The following is an 18,296-nucleotide window of genomic DNA, read 5'->3' as shown; positions in this document are numbered from 1 at the left end:
GAGGGTTGTGGAAAGGAGGCACAAGTAAAGGGAGTAGGTGGATCTGGCATGAAGGAGACTCCAAGTAAAGCCATAGCAAGTTCCTGAGATCCAGATTCCACAAAGAGATGAATGATATCCAGTGAATTGGGCCCATGAAGTGGTTGTCTAGGAGCAATGGGAGAACAAACACCAACCATTCAACTTCTTCTTCCATACCCTTGCTCCTTCGATAGGGTATTATCTCTAAGAGTGATGGATCATGTTATCATGCTCGCAAGACTCCCTACAAGGTGGCAGAGAGACCCCACGGATTATTAGCAAGATAAGGTTTGGGAAATTCCAAAGACTGTGAGTGAATAAGAAGCAAAATTGAAATAGCAATGATGCATCTTGGACTCTGACCTTGATGCTTGGATGGCCTTTTGTATCACCGTACCAAATGAACACAATGATCCCATCTACATGCCATATCTGTGGAGAATAGGGGTAGATTATAACCTAGATATGCATGGCATGTACAATTTTCCAAGGATCTATAACATGAATGTAGGGAGTCCAAAGGAGTGCCTAGGGCATCTGCCCATCTAGCTTGCACTTTCTCGACAAATTTTCATTCTACCCCGACCCCACCTTTATTTTACTACATGTAATTATCTTAGGGTACTTAGGATTTTGCTCAAGCAAAAGCCCACGACAGAAGAGGCCCAACTACCACCACTCTTTTTTTTTAATCTAAATGCACGAATTGACAACTGCATGATGGACCATCTGATGATGAGGGAAATGCTCGTGCCTTCCTTTTGCATGGCCATCCTCGAATATATGAATGATAACTACTTCACCAAGAGCGACCACACCTTCCTATCAATGACACCTCTAAATGTATGCCTTAACATGAAGGGCTACTTGCAGAGCAGACCCTTCCTTACCAAGTCCCTTAGGCCCCCTCGCAATGGTGTAGCTCCTGAAGAGCATAGGGATGATCTTTAGCATGCTCCCTCCTAGTGTATTAAATGTCAAAAAAAAAAAAGAAAAAAAACGAGAAAAAGAAAGAAAGAAGGCAAAGAAAGGAAAAAAGACGAAGCACAAGAAAAGGACGAACTGGAATTCTCATATACCATCTAAATGCCACACAGACACTACACCTAGAGACAATTATATCCCTAGCCCCTCCCCCACTTCACCCTTAGGGCACATCAAGGGGGCAGAACACACCTAGGGAATTTACACTCGCCTAGGGTTAAACCTGTCTCCCTGAGTCACACCCACAAAACCTCCTGTTGTACATGAATTGGGTTCTCAAGTGTGGAACAACACCACGTGCTTGCTTGAGGTTTGCGACCCAACTCCCAATTCCACTAGCACAAACACCATGCACTGCACGGTGAGGTAGACATAACCCCAGGTAAAGCATTTCCTCTTTCTTTTTAGGTACATTTGACAACTCGCAATCGACCACCAACATCAGGGGCCCCATCACCCACTCAATCTCTCCTCAACTTCCACAACCTCTTATCTATTTTGTTATGCTTCTTCTCCTCGACCAATCTCCCCAAAGCCCCATCATCGATCCACATGGCAAACCTTCAACCACCCAAGCCAAAGCACACCCTAAATCCTTGTAAAAGAGTCCCAAGCTCCCTCCTATGCAATTTGTAAATGTAAACAGGCATGGGTGAAGGAACAATGTAAATAGGAAGGGAAAAGGGAAAGAGGACCGAGGATAAAATGAACAGTGGTCATGTAAAAAAGGAATGGGCACCCAAGAGGAGTAGGGCATGTATAAAAAGCAAAAAGTGAATGAAGAAGCTCATTCTTGTGTATAGCTAAAACTAGCTCTTATTCTTCTTCTTCTTCTTGCTTGAGCTTGTGCTTGTGCTTGTGTTTGAGAGAGGGAGTGTGAGGGAGGAGGGAGTGAATTCTCTTCTCTTCTCCTCTCTTGTGTCATATGCAGCAACGAGCTTGGAGCCTGGAGCTTGAGGACCAAACTCGCTTGAGCTTGCACCTTGGATTGTGGAGCTATCGAAGAGCTATCGAAGAGCTAGTGGGAGGAGGCAACTTGATCGGGCATGAAGGTAAGCTTGAGGACCAAACTCGCTTGAGCTTGCACCTTGGATTGTGGAGCTATCGAAGAGCTAGTGGGAGGAGGCAACTTGATCGGGCATGAAGGTAAGCTCACTACACTTGTAGGTGTGAGAGTGTGAACGGTTATGTGAGAGGTAGCCATTGCACTTGGCTTGAAATGCTTGAAACATTAAGCGGTCCATGGGTCTTGGCAGTTGAGCAAGAGCTCCCACAAAATTTAAAAGCAATCTAGTTGGACTACATTCATGAAGGTAAGATAAGGAAAGGTCTTGGAAGGAGTATGATAGAGTGGAGATATTATTTTACTTTACTTCTTTTAGATACAACAATCTCTTTGTGGTTGGCTTGTTACCCAATTAAAAGTGGCTTGTCACTTGGCATCAAATTCACTATAGTTGTCCAAAACTAGTCCAATCATATTGGAGTATTCCTTGAGTGCTTGCAAATGCAACATTGCAAGCCTATCTCTACACCCATTGAGATAGGCTAGAAGTTATGCTTGACAATGTAGGATATTTTTTGATACCTCTCTCTATTAGCAAGCTATTGGCTACCTTTTGTACATGTGCAACATGAGGCTAAATATTTGGTCTAGGGTCTCTCAATTGTCTCTCAATTGGGATGTTTCATGCATAGCCTTCGTAATAAGCCTAGTCAAGTAGTAAAACATATTTTTCGATACATTAGAGGAATTCATTCATTGGGCCTATTCTACCCTTGATGTAGTTCTCTTATTCTACATGTATTGTTAAGAATCTTTTATATAGACCTCAAAGCTATAACGGTGTTACATCCTAAATAATGCTATGTTTAATCTCCAAGTTATGATTGGAAGAATTATTTGATTTTGTGTGAGTATTTGAACTTCATCATGCAAAAGTGGGTTCAAACAATTAGTAAATCTTTAGGATTGAAAAGGGTTAATAAATTCAAAGAATATGCCAATTCATTTGTTATATTCTACAATGAATATGTGGAATCATTATGTAGTAGGATTATAAAGAAGGTTTATAGTAATAAAAACTTCACACTTGAATTGAAGAATCAACAACTTTACCTCTCAAAACAGCTAGATTTCTTTAGAAGTACTTGTTTTGATTTTAAAAAGAAAGAAATTTTATATTTTAACATGAAAAACTTTGAAGAATTATGGAATTACTTTATAGAGCTTAAAATTTATGAGAGGTCTAGTTCAAAAGGTTGGTTAAATTTTGGTTTTGTAACATATATGGTTCAAACACCTTTTGGTTGTCTTGGTGTGGGACAATAGTCACCCATTCTTATCGATATTCATAAATACTGGCTAGGATGGTTGTTTTGACATCTAAGTGTCTACTACTCGTATCCTTGATGGTTCATGCATATCTTGGCTAAGCAAGAAGCTGTCAAGATTGTGGGAGAGAAGGAAGGAGTCTCACTTGTAGCTTTCTTGCTTGCACAATGGGGGAATACACACAAGGGTGGAGGTTGAAAACAGTTTTCCTCTTCTTAGTTGTGTAAGCCAAAAGAACTCACTTACAAAGAAATAGAAGAACCCTATATATGGGTCTCAAACCAAACTCAACTAACTAAGGTGGCATGCTAACTGAGCCACGAACTAGAGTAGATAAGGATAGCTGTCATGTAGCTATTATTCATGGGCGGTGTACCAACCGCATCTGCAACTGACAAGTCGGTGACATAAATACACAACGGTCACCCTGGCGTATCACGAGTGGAGCTCGATATCTCAACACTCCCCCTCGAGCTCAATCCCAATTTCTGCACACCAAGCAGGTCTCTGAACTTGCGCAGCTTCTCTACGCCCAATGCCTTCGTAAATATGTCAGCTACCTGATCCTCTGTGCTGACATAAACTAGATCAATAAGACCTAGTAAAACCCTCTCCCGCACATAGTGATAATGCACCTCAATGTGCTTTGTTCTAGCATGATAGACTAGGTTATTTGCCAAGTGTATACTACTCATGTTGTCACAATAAATGACAACTGGCCCATCTGTAGACTGATGCATATCATAAAGTAGCTTATGCAACCAAGCTGCCTCACATGCAGCCATTGCTGCACCCCTGTACTCAGCCTCTGTGCTCGACAAGGCAATTGTAGGCTGTTTCTTGCTGCTCCAAGTGACTGCAGCACTCCCAAAAGAGAACACATATCCACTGGTAGATCGTCTATCAGAAATACTACCAGCCCAATCAGCATCAGTGTATCCATGCAGCTGTATCTGAACCCCAGTCTCATAAAATAGTCCATACTGTAATGTGGACTTCACATACCTGAGTATGCGTCTAGCCGCATCCAAATGTGGTTTCCTTGGAGCCTGCATAAACTGACTTACCAATCCAACAGCATAGCTCAAATCTGGCCTGGTAATAGTCATATAAATCAAACTTCCTACTACGCGTCTGTACATAGTAGGGTCTTCTAGAAGCTCACCTGCATCTGTGCTCAGCTTCACATTCTGCTCCAAAGGAACTGAAATAGGCTTACAGCCTGTCATCCCATATTTGGACAGCATGTCCAATCCATACTGCCTCTGCAAGAGCTGTATCTCACTTGGTGATCTAATCACCTCAATGCCCAAGAAATAATGCAGCTCTCCCAAATCTTTCATCTCAAACTTCTGCTTCAATAGCATTTTCACATGAAGGATATCTTCATCACTGTCACCTGTCATAATCAAATCATCAACATAAATGACAAGTAGCATAATACATTTCTCTGTTTTTCTCACATAAAGTGAGAAATCTGCCTTGGCAATCTGAAAGCCAATAGTGACAAGATACTGTCCTATCTTGTCAGACCATGCTCTAGGTGCTTACTTCAAGCCATACAAGGCTTTCTTCAACCTGCAAACAAACTCAGGATGAACAGTATGCACATAACCTGGTGGCTGCTCCATATAGACCTCTTCTTGCAAATCACCATGCAAGAAGGCATTCTTTACATCCATCTGATGTAAAGACCATCCCTTTGATGCAGCCATAGCAATGACTGCTCTTACGGTTGCCATCCTTGCAACCGGACTGAATGTTTCTTCATAGTCAATGCCATATGTTTGTGCATACCCCTTGACTACTAATCTTGCCTTGTATCTGTTCACAGAACCATCTGCATTGTGCTTCACCTTATAAACCCACTTACAGCCAATTGCATTTTTACCTTTAGGCAAAGGTACCAATTCCCATGTAGCATTTGCTTCCAAGGCATCCATTTCTTCATCCATGGCTTTCTCCCATTTTTCTTTTCCCATGGCTTGCTCAAAAGAAGTGGGTTCTGGTTCCTATATCACCTTGACCATATATGCATAGTGAATGGCTGTAAATCCATCATATTTTAGCCTATCCACAGGATACCTAACTCTGGTAGACCTGCGCAAAGTGGGTTCACTCCCAGGTGCTCTCAAAACATCCCTGGTCTTCCTTACTCCAGGTGTAACAATAGAAGGAATACCCAACTCATCATCAATGCTCTGTTCTGAGCCACTGGATTCACCATCCACATAAGAGTGACCTGCATTCACATCAAACATGGGCTGATCAACCTTCTCTTTTCCTTTTCGTGATACCTGCATACCACTATCTGCATTGCTTTGAGAAGATTCTCCTGATCTCAATCTGCCTGTCCATGGCGAAGAATGTGAACCACTGCTAGAGGACGCTCCAGGTCCACTAATATTTTGTGACTGCTGCTGTGAATTCTGTACAGCATTACCATTTTGTGCATCTACATCATCAATCACATTTACTGGTTTATACCAGCTACTCATCTCATCAAAAACAACATCTCTGCTCACTACAAACTTACGAGTAGAAGGGTTATAGCATCTATACCCTTTTTGCTGCAGAGAGTAACCAATAAAGATGCACTTCTCAGCTTTTGGATCCAACTTGGATCTCAACTCATCTGGCACATGTACATAGGCAATGCAACCAAAAATTTTCAAATGAGAAATATCTGGTTTCCTACCAGTATACCTCTCCTCTGGAGTCATTCCATGTATTGCTGCAATGGGAGTCCTGTTCATTATGTAGACTGCTGTAGCAACTGCTTCAGCCCAATAAAAATCTGGCAAGTCTTTTTCATTGAGCATGGCACGAGATACCTCTCCAATATGCCTGTTTTTTCTTTCTGCAATTCCATTTTGTTGTGGGGTATGACTGCATGAATATTGCTGCTTTATGCCATGCTCCTGCAGGAACCTTGCAAACTCATTTGAGAGGTACTCTCCCCCTCCATCTGACCTTAGGCATTTTATCTGCAGGCCTGTTTCTTTTTCAACCATAGCTTTAAGAGTTTTGAAATGCCCAAAAACTTCACTTTTCTTTTTCATAAAATACACCCAAACTTTTCTGCTATAGTCATCAATAAAACTGACAAAATAATGACAGCCTCCAAGAGATGCAGCTTTAGTAGTCCACACATCAGAGTGGATTAATTCCAATGGCTTCTTGCTCTCTTGAACATGTCTAGGAAATGGTTTCCTTGCCTGTTTTCCAAACTGACAGGCTTCACATACCTTATGCATTTCTGCAACCTTGAATCTAGGCAATCCTGCAACAATATTTTGGGCCTGCATTGATTTAAGTCGCTGTACATTAACATGACCAATGCGTTTATGCCAGATATCAATATCTGCAACTACACCGGTCCCATGTGCAAACATTGCTGCACTCAATTCAGACATGTCTACATCCAATGTAAACATTCTGCCCTTCTTCTTTCCTTTTGCTATCAAGCGACCTTTATTTTTCATATCCTCAACAAAGCATCCATGAGGATTAAATCTGACCTGCAAGCCCTGTTCAACCATTTGACCAACAGAAACCAGATTCTTGGTGATATTCGGGACATGAAATACATCGGACAGGTATTTCTTTTTCCCATCCTGCATAGACAAAGGAATTTTTCCAATCTGCACAATAGGATGTGCAGTATCATCACCAGTCTCCACAAATCCTGGTTTTTCCATTTTCCTTGCATCCTCCATCCATTCTGCATGACCTGTCATGTGGTTTGATGCACCTGAGTCAACATACCATACATCATTGCTTTCTTCTGCACTTGTCACAGAATTGTTCATGTGCTGCACCATAAACAAATGCTCATTTCTGTCATCACCCTGTCTACTAGAAGATGCATAATTCCCTTGTTGCAGTTTTCCATTCATGATATCATTCTGCTTTTTATAGCAGTCTTTAGCCATATGACCCATTTTACCACAGTAGTAGCATTCAACATTACTGTTTGCATTTTGGCCTCTTTGCCATCCACCACGACCTCTTTGGCTCCCCCTGCCTCTAGAGTTACCACGTCCTCCTCCATAGGACTGATTTTCTTGAGTTTGCTGCATATTCTGATTTCTACCACGGCCTCCAAATCGGCCTCCTCTACCTCTGCCTCTACCTCTTCCAGCATTTGAGTAGAAGACAGCTTCTTTTGAAGTTCCTCCTGAAGAAGATGCACCACCATTTCTCTGCTCCTCAGAAATTAGAAGAGCAATCAACTCCTCAAAGTCAGGAAATCTTTCACGAACGGAAATGGATGTTCAAAACTGTGCATAATCCTTTCCTAGACCATTCAAGGTCACGGAAACTAAATCATCATCTTCCACTGGCGACCCAATGGAAGCAAGTACATCTGCAATCTTCTTCACCTTCATGTGGTAGTCATTGATGCTCATATTTTCTCTTTGCACATTATGCAACTCTTGCTTGAGCTGCATTTTCCTGGCTTGCGTATTTGTGCTATACATTTTTGACAAAGTATCCCATGCCTCCTTTGGCGTACTTGCATCCTGAATATGCACAATCATAGAGTCTAAAATACTGATAGACAGCCAGTACATAACTTTCCTGGCTCTCTCATGCCATGCTTTGAATGCCTGCATCTGTTGTTAATTGGGAACATCAGGAAGAACTGGTTCTTCTTCATTTCCTGCAACAAACTCCCAATATCCTTTTCCCATAAGGAAATTCGTCATTCTAAACTTCCATGCTTGGAAGTTGTTCTTGTCAAGCTTTTCAGTGACAATCTGTGAGAGAGAATCAGACGCCATTACAGAATACTGCAAAAAGTTCTGTCACTGCAAAGAACACAGCTTCAGCCTCACAAGGGTAAATCTGCAAAACTGGCGAAAGTGGTATTTGACCACACAGTCACTTCCTAGTGACGATTTTGCATAAACAGGAACCAAGGATGATTCTGTAACTCCCAATGTCTCTGCACATAAGCATACGATGCAATTTCTACAGTAACTTTTCACCGACCTGTAGAACAATGGCTGCACAGCATAAAACTGGGCTTTTTTCTGAGTGCGTGCAGAAAACTTCCGCCTCCAAAACAGGCCCCGAAATGGCCTCAAATAAAAAAAATAGGGTCGCCAAGGGCTAAAGCCCTCTCCCGCAGCATATACTGCTCTCTTGCTTCATCGCGAAGGGCGTCTCAACCTGAGACAATGCACTCCTCCAATTTCCGGCTGTGCTACCTGCAGAGATCTGCTCCCAAAACAGAAAATGAAAGCAACACTGCTCCTCTTACCAGACCACCGCGAGCTTGGCTTGCTTTCTTGAGCTCCTTACCACGAACAAGGCTCTGATACCATGTCAAGATTGTGGGAGAGAAGGAAGGAGTCTCACTTGTAGCTTTCTTGCTTGCACAATGGGGGAATACACACAAGGGTGGAGGTTGAAAACAGTTTTCCTCTTCTTAGTTGTGTAAGCCAAAAGAACTCACTTACAAAGAAATAAAAGAACCCTATATATGGGTCTCAAACCAAACTCAACTAACTAAGGTGGCATACTAACTGAGCCACGAACTAGAGTAGATAAGGATAGCTGTCATGTAGCTATTATTCATGGGCGGTGTACCAACCGCATCTGCAACTGACAAGTCGGTGACATAAATACACAACGGTCACCCTGGCGTATCACGAGTGGAGCTCGATATCTCAACAGAAGCGATTTGTAGTGCCCGCATCTAACTATAATGCTAAACATACGAAAACATTTATATATAAATTGGAATGTATATAGCTAAAATTCCTTTTGGTTGTCTCAGTGTGGGACAACAATCGCCCACTCTCATCTATATTAACAATCAAAGTGCCATGCCAATTAGACAGAATCTAGTGTCTTATGCTTTCACTAAGCACATTGACGGCATTATTATTTGTCAAAGAGAGGATTCATTTAGGGGAGAATTACTTAGTTTATAAGCTTACACATCATAATTTGGTAGATCTATACTAAAGCTCAAGAGAGAGAAAAGTTTGAAGCATTTCACGAGGCTAGGGATTGATCTACCATTCCTTGTATATATTCACATCATTCATTCCAAGGGGTTTTTCTAAACTTGTTGTGTTACTTTGGTTGCTTTGGAATGAACCTCCCTTATCCATGTGTGCATTTTATATTCTAGATAGAGAAGGGTTTTTCTCATGTGAACATCCTCTTAGGGTGTTGTGTATAGTATCGTAGGGGTTTTACTTCCATTCATTATTGTCACATAGTGGATGTGTCATTTCTAGCAATCTCCCTCACTCTTGATGTTCATTATTCATTGAGTGAGTGAGTGTGTGTGCGTGCATGCGTGTGTGTACGTGCACGTGCATGCATGCAACTAAGGATTGACCCAACTTGACGATTATCTACCACCATGTCTTGATCCTTTGGTGTGTCTTTTATAAATGCAATTTAGCCTTATGTTTCATCAAAGACATACTCTTAAAGAAAGAGCTCTCCTTCATGCATCAACGTATTACAAATATATAGGTTTTAATAAATCGTGTCCTTAGAGATATACCAACCTTGACAATATATGAGGATGCACATGTGAATTGAATGCAAATGCTTTATAAGCTAAGTAAAGGTAGTTAAGAAAGTGGCAATATGTAACCTAAAGTTAAGGTGAAGATGATGATCAAATCACTAATTTGGCATGTGCTTTTGAAGAGAATTGGCCAAATTTATTAGGTTAAAAACGTAGTCCCTTTTCTTTACCCAAGTTTTATGGAGCCTTAAGAAGCCATTTTACCTTTGATGCACTTTGATCATTTGATTTCCTTGCCTAGAAGAATATTTATATTAACATCTAGGATGTACATCATGTGTCTTCATAAGATTGTTAGCGAGCCTCGAACTTATATCATGTGTAACAATCATTTAAATTAGAAAATTAATCAGATAATTTTACCAAGCGATTTTGTATGCACAATGTTGATGCCTTGATAGGGGTTATTATGTTCAACATTTACTCTTACCAAGGTCACATTTTGTTGATGCCTTGATAGGGCTTATTATGTTCAACATTTACTCTTACCAAGGTCACATTTTGCTATTTTAGTGCATTTATTAGTTTAGGATAAAAGGAGGTCAAGTTACTATTAGAAATTTTACAAAGTAGAAGTATTGTTTATTATGAAACTTGGGGACATCTATATTTCCTATTGAAAGCCATGGGCTACTACAATGATCTTGTATGGGCATGAAATATATGAGGGCTTGTTTATTCTCCTTATGATCTTGTCAAGTTGGTATTATCATACTTTCATCATGATGAGACTTCCATTTCAGGTTACCTTCTTTTCTTTGCAAATGACCACTGAAACAAACACAAGGTAGTTAAAATGGCTTCATTCCTTTTAATCAAGGGTAGAAAAAAATCATAGTTATACATTTCACAAATTATATGTTTCCTAATTTTGCATTTTTATAGAGTTCATTTCCTCAACTCACCTTAAATCAAGACATAAGTAGAAAAAACACACTAAGATATTAGTATTTGTTAATATTAAGAACTTCTAAAAGGCATTATAGAAGTGGTCAAATAATGGAAAAGGGAAAACCCCTAGAGTATTTGCAATTCATATGCAAGATTTAGTAGGATATTTGAAACAATTACAATGATGCTTGAAGTGAGGATAGAAAGCTTTGTGATATGAATAGTAAGAATACAAAAAATTAAGTGATGAAGTTATGTACAAGGTATGTCATGCATGTATATCAAGTGGTTACAAAATATGGGGGATAATGGACATTGCTAAAATATCTTGATGATAGAAGAAGGCCAAAAAACTGAAACCTACTAATCCCACTTTTAATAACCACGAGTTGAATATGCTTTGAGAGAAGAAGTCAATTACGTTTGATGCTAATATCTCAAGCACATATATCAATTTAGGAAAAATTAATGTACTCCACGTTGTATGAGGTATTGACATAGAGGATGAGTTGGTGCCTATCATCGATCCTTCATGCTCTTTTATCGTGTTGGCAACATCTTTACCCTTTATTTTATCTATATTAGATTTTGCCTCTTTGATTTCCTCCTCGTCCTTTTGCACATCTTGGATTGATCCTTCGAGCATACCAATTGCATCTTCTAATTCATCATGCGTAGTCTTGGTTGTTGTTTTTACCTGGTACAATTCTTAATTTAGTCAAATAATGTTGAACCCCTAAATATGATTATCAAAAAAATATGTTTGGGCAAATATGATGCATTGCACATATGATGCAGTAATGTTTCACTACAAATTTTGAAAATTAACATATGCAACAAGATAAACATGATGTTATGAGGATATTATAGACCATTTCATTGGTTCTTTTTTTCAGCATGTTACCTCATCCATAAGTGCATCTACTTTCTTAGCATCATTGTCTACCACTTCGGCAACCTTTTCTAAGCCTTCGGCCACCTCCTCCACAACCTTTGCTCCAATTTTGACAATATCTGCTCCCTCCTCAATATCCTCTATAAAACATAGTAGTGAACTTTAGTATGGAAATATATAAGCTAATGTGGTTCATAATGGTGTTGTGTGTATGGGGGGGAGGGAAGAATGATCTTAAGACAAAGTTATACACATACGTATGGATATGTCCAAAGTTGCTTTTTTATCTTAGATGAAATCACTCACACACACACACACACACACACACACACACACACACACACACACACACACACACACACACACACACAGGCATGCATGCAAATCACCCACACACACATGCATGCATGCACATTTACACAAGTCTTTCTGACCATTAGCATCCAAATTTAAATGCTAGGGCTATGACCACATCCTAGTCTAAAGGGAGACCCAAAAATCTTGGTGATCATTAGCACCCAAGTTTTCAAAATAGGGTTACAACCACATCCCAAGTAGTAGGTGAACTATAGCTTCAGGGCTATAGTTAAATCATATAAGGAGATATGAGGCAACAAGTGTTCAAAGAAAATGAAGCAGTGCAATCATGCTAGGAGTAGTAACCATACACATATTTCTTAAGGGGGTTGAGTCAAAATTTTGAAAAAAGGTATTGAGTTTCCTAGTATTTTGAGTCTAAACAAGGTGTCATGCATAACAATTTTCTAAGAAAAAGAAATTTCAATAACATAGTAGTGCTTTTGTCATAACATGAGGTACATAAGAGGTTCACCTAAGCCAAAAAAGTATGTGGGAAAGGAATCCCACAAAAACAATTGCTACATGGACTTTTGATACATTGACCCTAAAAGCACATCTTTGCCACACACACATGTACATGTGTGCACATGCATGCACACACATGCACATGCACATGTGCACACACACACACTCACTCCATGTCCAAATCCTTACCCTACCATGTCCTATGACACTCGTGATTGGGTCAAACTCAGAGTATCCATGTTGCGGATGTTATCCTAGAAGCATTCACAAGTTCCTAGCATACGAATTTCCCTATTTCTACTCTTTCATAGCACAACTATACTCTAAAAATGGGGTGCAATTAAACCCCATGGTCAATAGCACAACCAAAATGATATAATACAACCATACTCCTATAATGGCTTAGCAACATACCAGCTGCCATTCTCATCTAATGTTGAATCCACCTCTAATAATAGCACTATATAATTCCTATAATGTTGGCTTCACCTATCATGGCACTAATGTTGGTACTACCTGACAGGTTGCCTTTCTAACATTTTGCCAAGCTAATATTGGTACCTAGAAGGTGCTAATATTGGTACCTAGCAGGCTTTAATAGCTCCTCTATTGTAACATGGGATACACATCACACATGCCACTATTTCTTGCAATAGAAATGGCTATAATGTGGAGAAACAATGTTGAGCCCATGATCATCAATGCAAGAAGGCAATGGCAATGCACACCTCACAAAGTGGGCAGCCTTCTTGCACACTCTTCTAGCCTGATATTAACCTTTGGCTACATTAGCCTTCTAAAACTTGATCCTATGGTTGCATAAGTGGTATGGCCTGCCATCCATCACTTCTCGTGCTCATGTCACTACCTTATTGCACACATGTTTTATTTACTTGTCTATAATTAGTCTTGAGAAGAACTACCCACTCATCCTTAGCATCAGTATGATCTTTGAGCATAAGAACTCATTGCTATGTAGCCTTTCAGTAGGCTTTGAATGAGTTTATATCTTCTTGGACTACGCACTTCCACAACAACAAAAATTCCATGATCATATAATGATATTGTGGTTGCTTCTTGATGTCATGTAAGATGTGGTACACCATTTTCTCTAAGGCATTGTCATGCTCCCTACAAAAGATCGTGCAAGTAGATATTGGCCAAATTTACATCTTGAGCATGCTAGGTATATCACCAACTCTTTGTAGAATATTTTGTCCATTGTTTCTTACCAATTTATCAGCATTCTCTCTACTCATTATTGTCCCATGTTTCCATGGAAGCTCTAGTCCCTAGAATTGATATGCTATTTTGCAAAAATAAAGCCGCAAGTCTTTGAGGCAACAGAGAACACTAGTGATGCACATGGGGTTTTTAAGACCCAAATGTATGGAAGCTATGGCTTTACTATAGGATGCTACCAGGTATTCTTCATGTTGGTGGGAATCATGCTTTAAAATAAACTCACTTGCCTACTACTTTGAAGACAGCATCAAACTTCCCTATCTAGGCAATCCACCCATCCCTATCTCTAATATCACCTACAATGCAACTTGTATGGCAGTAGAAATTGATATTCCTTAATTCCTTTACTCAACAAACTAGAAGACACCCTAGGATGTACCACAAATGATGCAGTTGGTGTTCAAAGGTTGGGTCAACTATATATATCATAGATGTGACATGAAAAAGGTATTTGATTGGATATGGTGATAGGAATGGCAATGAGTTGTGTGTTTAGCACCTGCAAGCAACATAGGTTTTCTTGCATTAGTCCTTATTAATCAGCTACTTGGCCGACTTTGCAAGCAATAAGTGCAACCTCTTCATATCTTATATGTAATATGTTTTGAAGTTGTTACGATTTAGTCATGGTATTTCATGAATCTCGCTTTACGGGTTCTCTTATGTACATAATCTACTTTCTTAATTTTTACAATGAAGTACTCTAAGCATGAACCTTGTCTCAACTAATTTTTTCTTGTAACATATTGTTATACTTCTGATTCTAGCTCATGTTCCTACTACTTTGTTTCAACACACACACACATACACACACACAAACGCATTGAGCCACCATCCATGATGATTTGAATCTCTAGCTAACTTAATTTGTACATACATAACTTACGTACAAACATATTGATAAAGCAATGATACATTAAGCACCCTTTTACTAAGATGAATATGAGTAACTACTTCAGTCAAAAGAGAAATATGTGCATTTTTTGTTGTAGCTCTACCTTCTATTGTATCTATTAACTTCTTTTCCCTCCTGAGCACACCACCTATGATAGTTGGAAGCCTCCATAAAAAGGTTATGATCTCTAAGACCCTACACATGAAACAATAACAAATACATGTAAGAAGGAGGGAATACATGTAACACATCATTTGGCTTGGTGCATAAAACTAAACTGACAAAAGATTCTCCATTAGTAGAAGCCCTATTGTCCATGTAATACTTAAAATACAAAGCCATCTACATCAAAGATACACATATTTTATTATAAAGGTCAAAAGATGAAGCGTACTCTTACATGTGAAGGAGAAAAGGTCTATGCAATGTTTGATGAATGGGATGTTCATGTTGCGAGCTGCTTGACTTGTAGTTTTCTTGTCGAAGAGGGTTAACAGTCTCCCTTGATACATGACTACAAGAAAAATGTGCAACGTTTTAAAGCTCCAATCAAAAAAGAAAATACTAATTCTTCAAATTCATTAAAAATATGATGTGGACTATTAGTCCATGTTGACTACTTTTGGTGCCAATAGCTTTTAATCAAGAAAATTTTCAATGCATGTGCTTTTCTAAAATAGTTGGGTTTGCTCAACACTCTAACCTTGCAGCTTATGTAGTATGCTTTTAGGATAGTAGGTACTAGGCGGCTTATGAGGAAAATAAATGCTTTTAGGATAAATGCATGCACAACTATGTGAGTACACATAGAAGCACACACAATCCTTGAGCAATGGTTCCTCGAATTGGTTACTTGCATTCACATCCCTAGTGTAGCCTAGTATATACCATGTGATATGTTCATATCTTTTGAGTGTCTTTGATCATACCTAAATGGGGTCCATTTGGCCAAACACTATTTTATATATGATGTAAAAGCATGAAAGCTTTAGGCTTCAAAAATTTTGATCAAACCCAACCTTAAGGAGGGATCTAAGCCTTAAGTGATACTTGCAAGTTTTAATGAAATGGCATTGGAAAATGATATCTGCATGTTTGTGTTTTACCTATGCTTTACTTTTGTTAAGGGTCCATAATGACAATAATCTTATCAAATGAAAATTAGATCACTTGATTGCAAAAGAAGAGAGCTTTTACATGGCAAAAGCATCTTCATAAGAAAAGCATACTCCTTTTCTTTTTCTCAATCATATTTTCTTACAATAATTAGTTGCATTAATCAAGTGGCATTTCCATGTATTTCTATAACCTACAATTCTAACAAGGCAGCTTTTCACATCTTAAGACAAGGGTGTCAATCCTCAATATCCTCATTATAAAACAAACATACTATGTAAAGGTTAAGCGAAAAAAGTTGAGTACTTTAGAAAGCTTGCCCTTGAAAAGGTAGTTGTTCTTCGTTTATTTTGATTGGTTGGGAAAAAAGTTACATCAAATAAGACTTTATTTCTTTGTTGCGGGATTTAATTCTTAATGTGATGGTGGTCTCTTAGGATTACCCAATTTATCTTTATATGTACATGATCATAAAGATAAACCAGTAGGTTCAAGACACCCTAGCTAATATGTGCCTTGCTACGTTAAATACATTTTTGTTTTGTGCCCAAGCTATTGAAAAGCCTCTAGACCTCACTCATAATTACATTACATTTAGCCACCACTAAAGTTCTAAATCTTCTCTTTCTATAAAAAGTAGTTCGTTTGTGTATAATCATTTCATTCTTTTCAAGACTTGTTGACTTGATAATGGCCAAACTTTCATATGGCCTCATTGAAGTTCCGTTTATCAGCAAGAAGTGCATGTTTCCAAATGAGTGTACTCTATGGTCCAATATTCCTCAAGTGCCCACATCCTTTGTTCTAAAGGCTTTCTTCTCCATGTAATCCCAAAACAAATGTTTAATATCCTCATAACTCATTCTAAACAACAAAGATGAAACTCTGTCCTACTTCACAAGCCATAAGTTGAGTTCTTCCAATTTGTAGGGTCCTTTTTGAGTCCATACTTGTATGGCCTAAGGAGTTAACTTCTAATGTAAATGGCCTTTTTGAGCTCATATTTCCCCTAATCACATTTACAAATTGAGCCCATGAGAAGGGGTCTCTCCCCATACTATGATGATCTTCTTCTTCCATGTCGTGTAAGGGGAAGGCATTGGACGTCTTCCACCTCTACCTAATTTATCGCCCATACTTGCTCATGATTATTGAGATTTCCTCACTTTTTAAGCTTGCCTAGAGGTTTTCGACGCTAATTATCCCAACATTTGAAGATGGTGATCATGCTAGTCCATTACCAATCATTCATCCTTACCTTCTATTTACAAGTACGACTAGGCTCAACCTTTCACATTCAAAGTCATGAGGGCAAATTTATACCCTTCCATGAGAGCATGATGTGTTAAAAATAATGGCTATAAAAGATGAGGCTACTAAGCCAATATGCATGCTTCTCAAAGAACTAGTCTAATATTTGTCCTTGGCGGCTTTCGATAGGTGTATGCATTAATTATCAATCACATTAGTCTTTGTAAAATGACAACTAAAAAGAGGTTCCAGCGTAGTGGTTCGAGCGTGGGTTGTGCAGCCTGGCATCTTGCTTCCACCATGCGCGACTAAGATATTATCTCTTCGTTGCTTACAAGAGATTTTCAAAGGTTGTAACTATTCCTTCCGAGAATATGAGCATATTGTTGTAACTATTATCTTCAATAATATGCCCCGCACATTTATCGATTTTGAAACTAACGTTTGAGCGAATGTCCCAATAATTGATAAATATAACGTTTAAGAATGTTAAAATCCAATCAATTGAAAAAATAAATCAAAATACCTGTAATTACGATGGGTAGCAGCGCGGGCTTGGAGCAAGCTTGTGCTTCGTATCTGATAATCAAGCTGCAGAAGAAGCGGGCGCCAAGGTCGAGTCGATGGAGGAGGGGTCCTGATGCTGCTTACAATTAGTGCAGGTCGTATCAATGGACTGAAGGCAGGTAAAGGGGGCTTGGGCGCAGCTAAGTCCTCCATCGCAAGGCTTCTCATCATGCTCCTTACTAAGGGTGGGGGGGAGAGAGAGAGAGAGAGAGAGAGAGAGATCTTTAGATGTGGTCACAGGTATCACGGTGTGTACCAATGGTTGCAGCAACGTTCCCTGTAGGTACTTAGAGAGAGAGAGAGAGGGGATCTACCCGTGTGTGTGTGTGTGTGTGTGTGTGTGTGTGTGTGTGTGTGTGTGTACCTATAATGTGCAGCCAGTGTGGGTATGTCTATATATAACACAGACAGACAGACAGAGGGGGAAACGCGGGAGAGAGGCTGCGTGCCTTGACTTAGAAGATTTAGAACGAGTCTCTCGAGAGAAACTTGTTGGCCATGGAACTGAAACTTTAAGTAACGCTCCTGCCGCTTCTTCGAACTTCGAAGCTTTCGTTCCCCTCAAGGCTCAAAGTTTACTCTTCCGTGCGTTCCTTGGCCTTTACAACTGGCCTACCCAACTCACTCAAGTCAAAGGAACGATTTTCATTTGTACATAATAACACGCATGCCCTCCACGACTTTTGAAACTAGGATGAATTTCTCCTTGACC

At 39.4% G+C, this 18,296-nt stretch overlaps 1 protein-coding gene across 3 annotated transcripts; it reads right to left on the bottom strand.

Moving 5' to 3' along the window:
- Positions 1–10,429: 10,429 nt before the first annotated feature.
- Positions 10,430–18,055, bottom strand: LOC148013815 (uncharacterized). Of its 3 annotated transcripts, none has more exons than XM_087668523.1 (6): positions 17,544–18,055; positions 15,051–15,164; positions 14,754–14,845; positions 11,695–11,825; positions 11,212–11,487; positions 10,430–10,670 (listed from the first exon to the last, which is right to left on the bottom strand). In XM_087668523.1, the coding sequence occupies exons 1-6, from the start codon at positions 17,753–17,755 to the stop codon at positions 10,644–10,646; spliced, it is 852 nt and encodes a 283-aa protein (XP_087524649.1). In that variant the 5' UTR covers positions 17,756–18,055; the 3' UTR covers positions 10,430–10,643. The 3 variants fall into 3 exon arrangements, with proteins under 3 accessions (XP_087524649.1, XP_087524650.1, XP_087524648.1); XM_087668524.1 differs by having other exon boundaries at positions 11,355–11,487; positions 17,544–18,054; XM_087668522.1 differs by lacking the exon at positions 10,430–10,670 and having other exon boundaries at positions 10,759–11,487.
- Positions 18,056–18,296: the final 241 nt, after the last annotated feature.

The sequence above is a fragment of the Lygodium microphyllum genome, chromosome 26 (assembly GCF_053477565.2).
Source record: "Lygodium microphyllum isolate KBCC chromosome 26, Lygodium_microphyllum_v1.1.10, whole genome shotgun sequence".
NCBI classification, from domain to species: Eukaryota; Viridiplantae; Streptophyta; class Polypodiopsida; order Schizaeales; family Lygodiaceae; genus Lygodium; species Lygodium microphyllum.
Note: the sequence above shows the minus strand (reverse complement) of the source record. Positions and strands in the feature narration are given on the sequence as shown.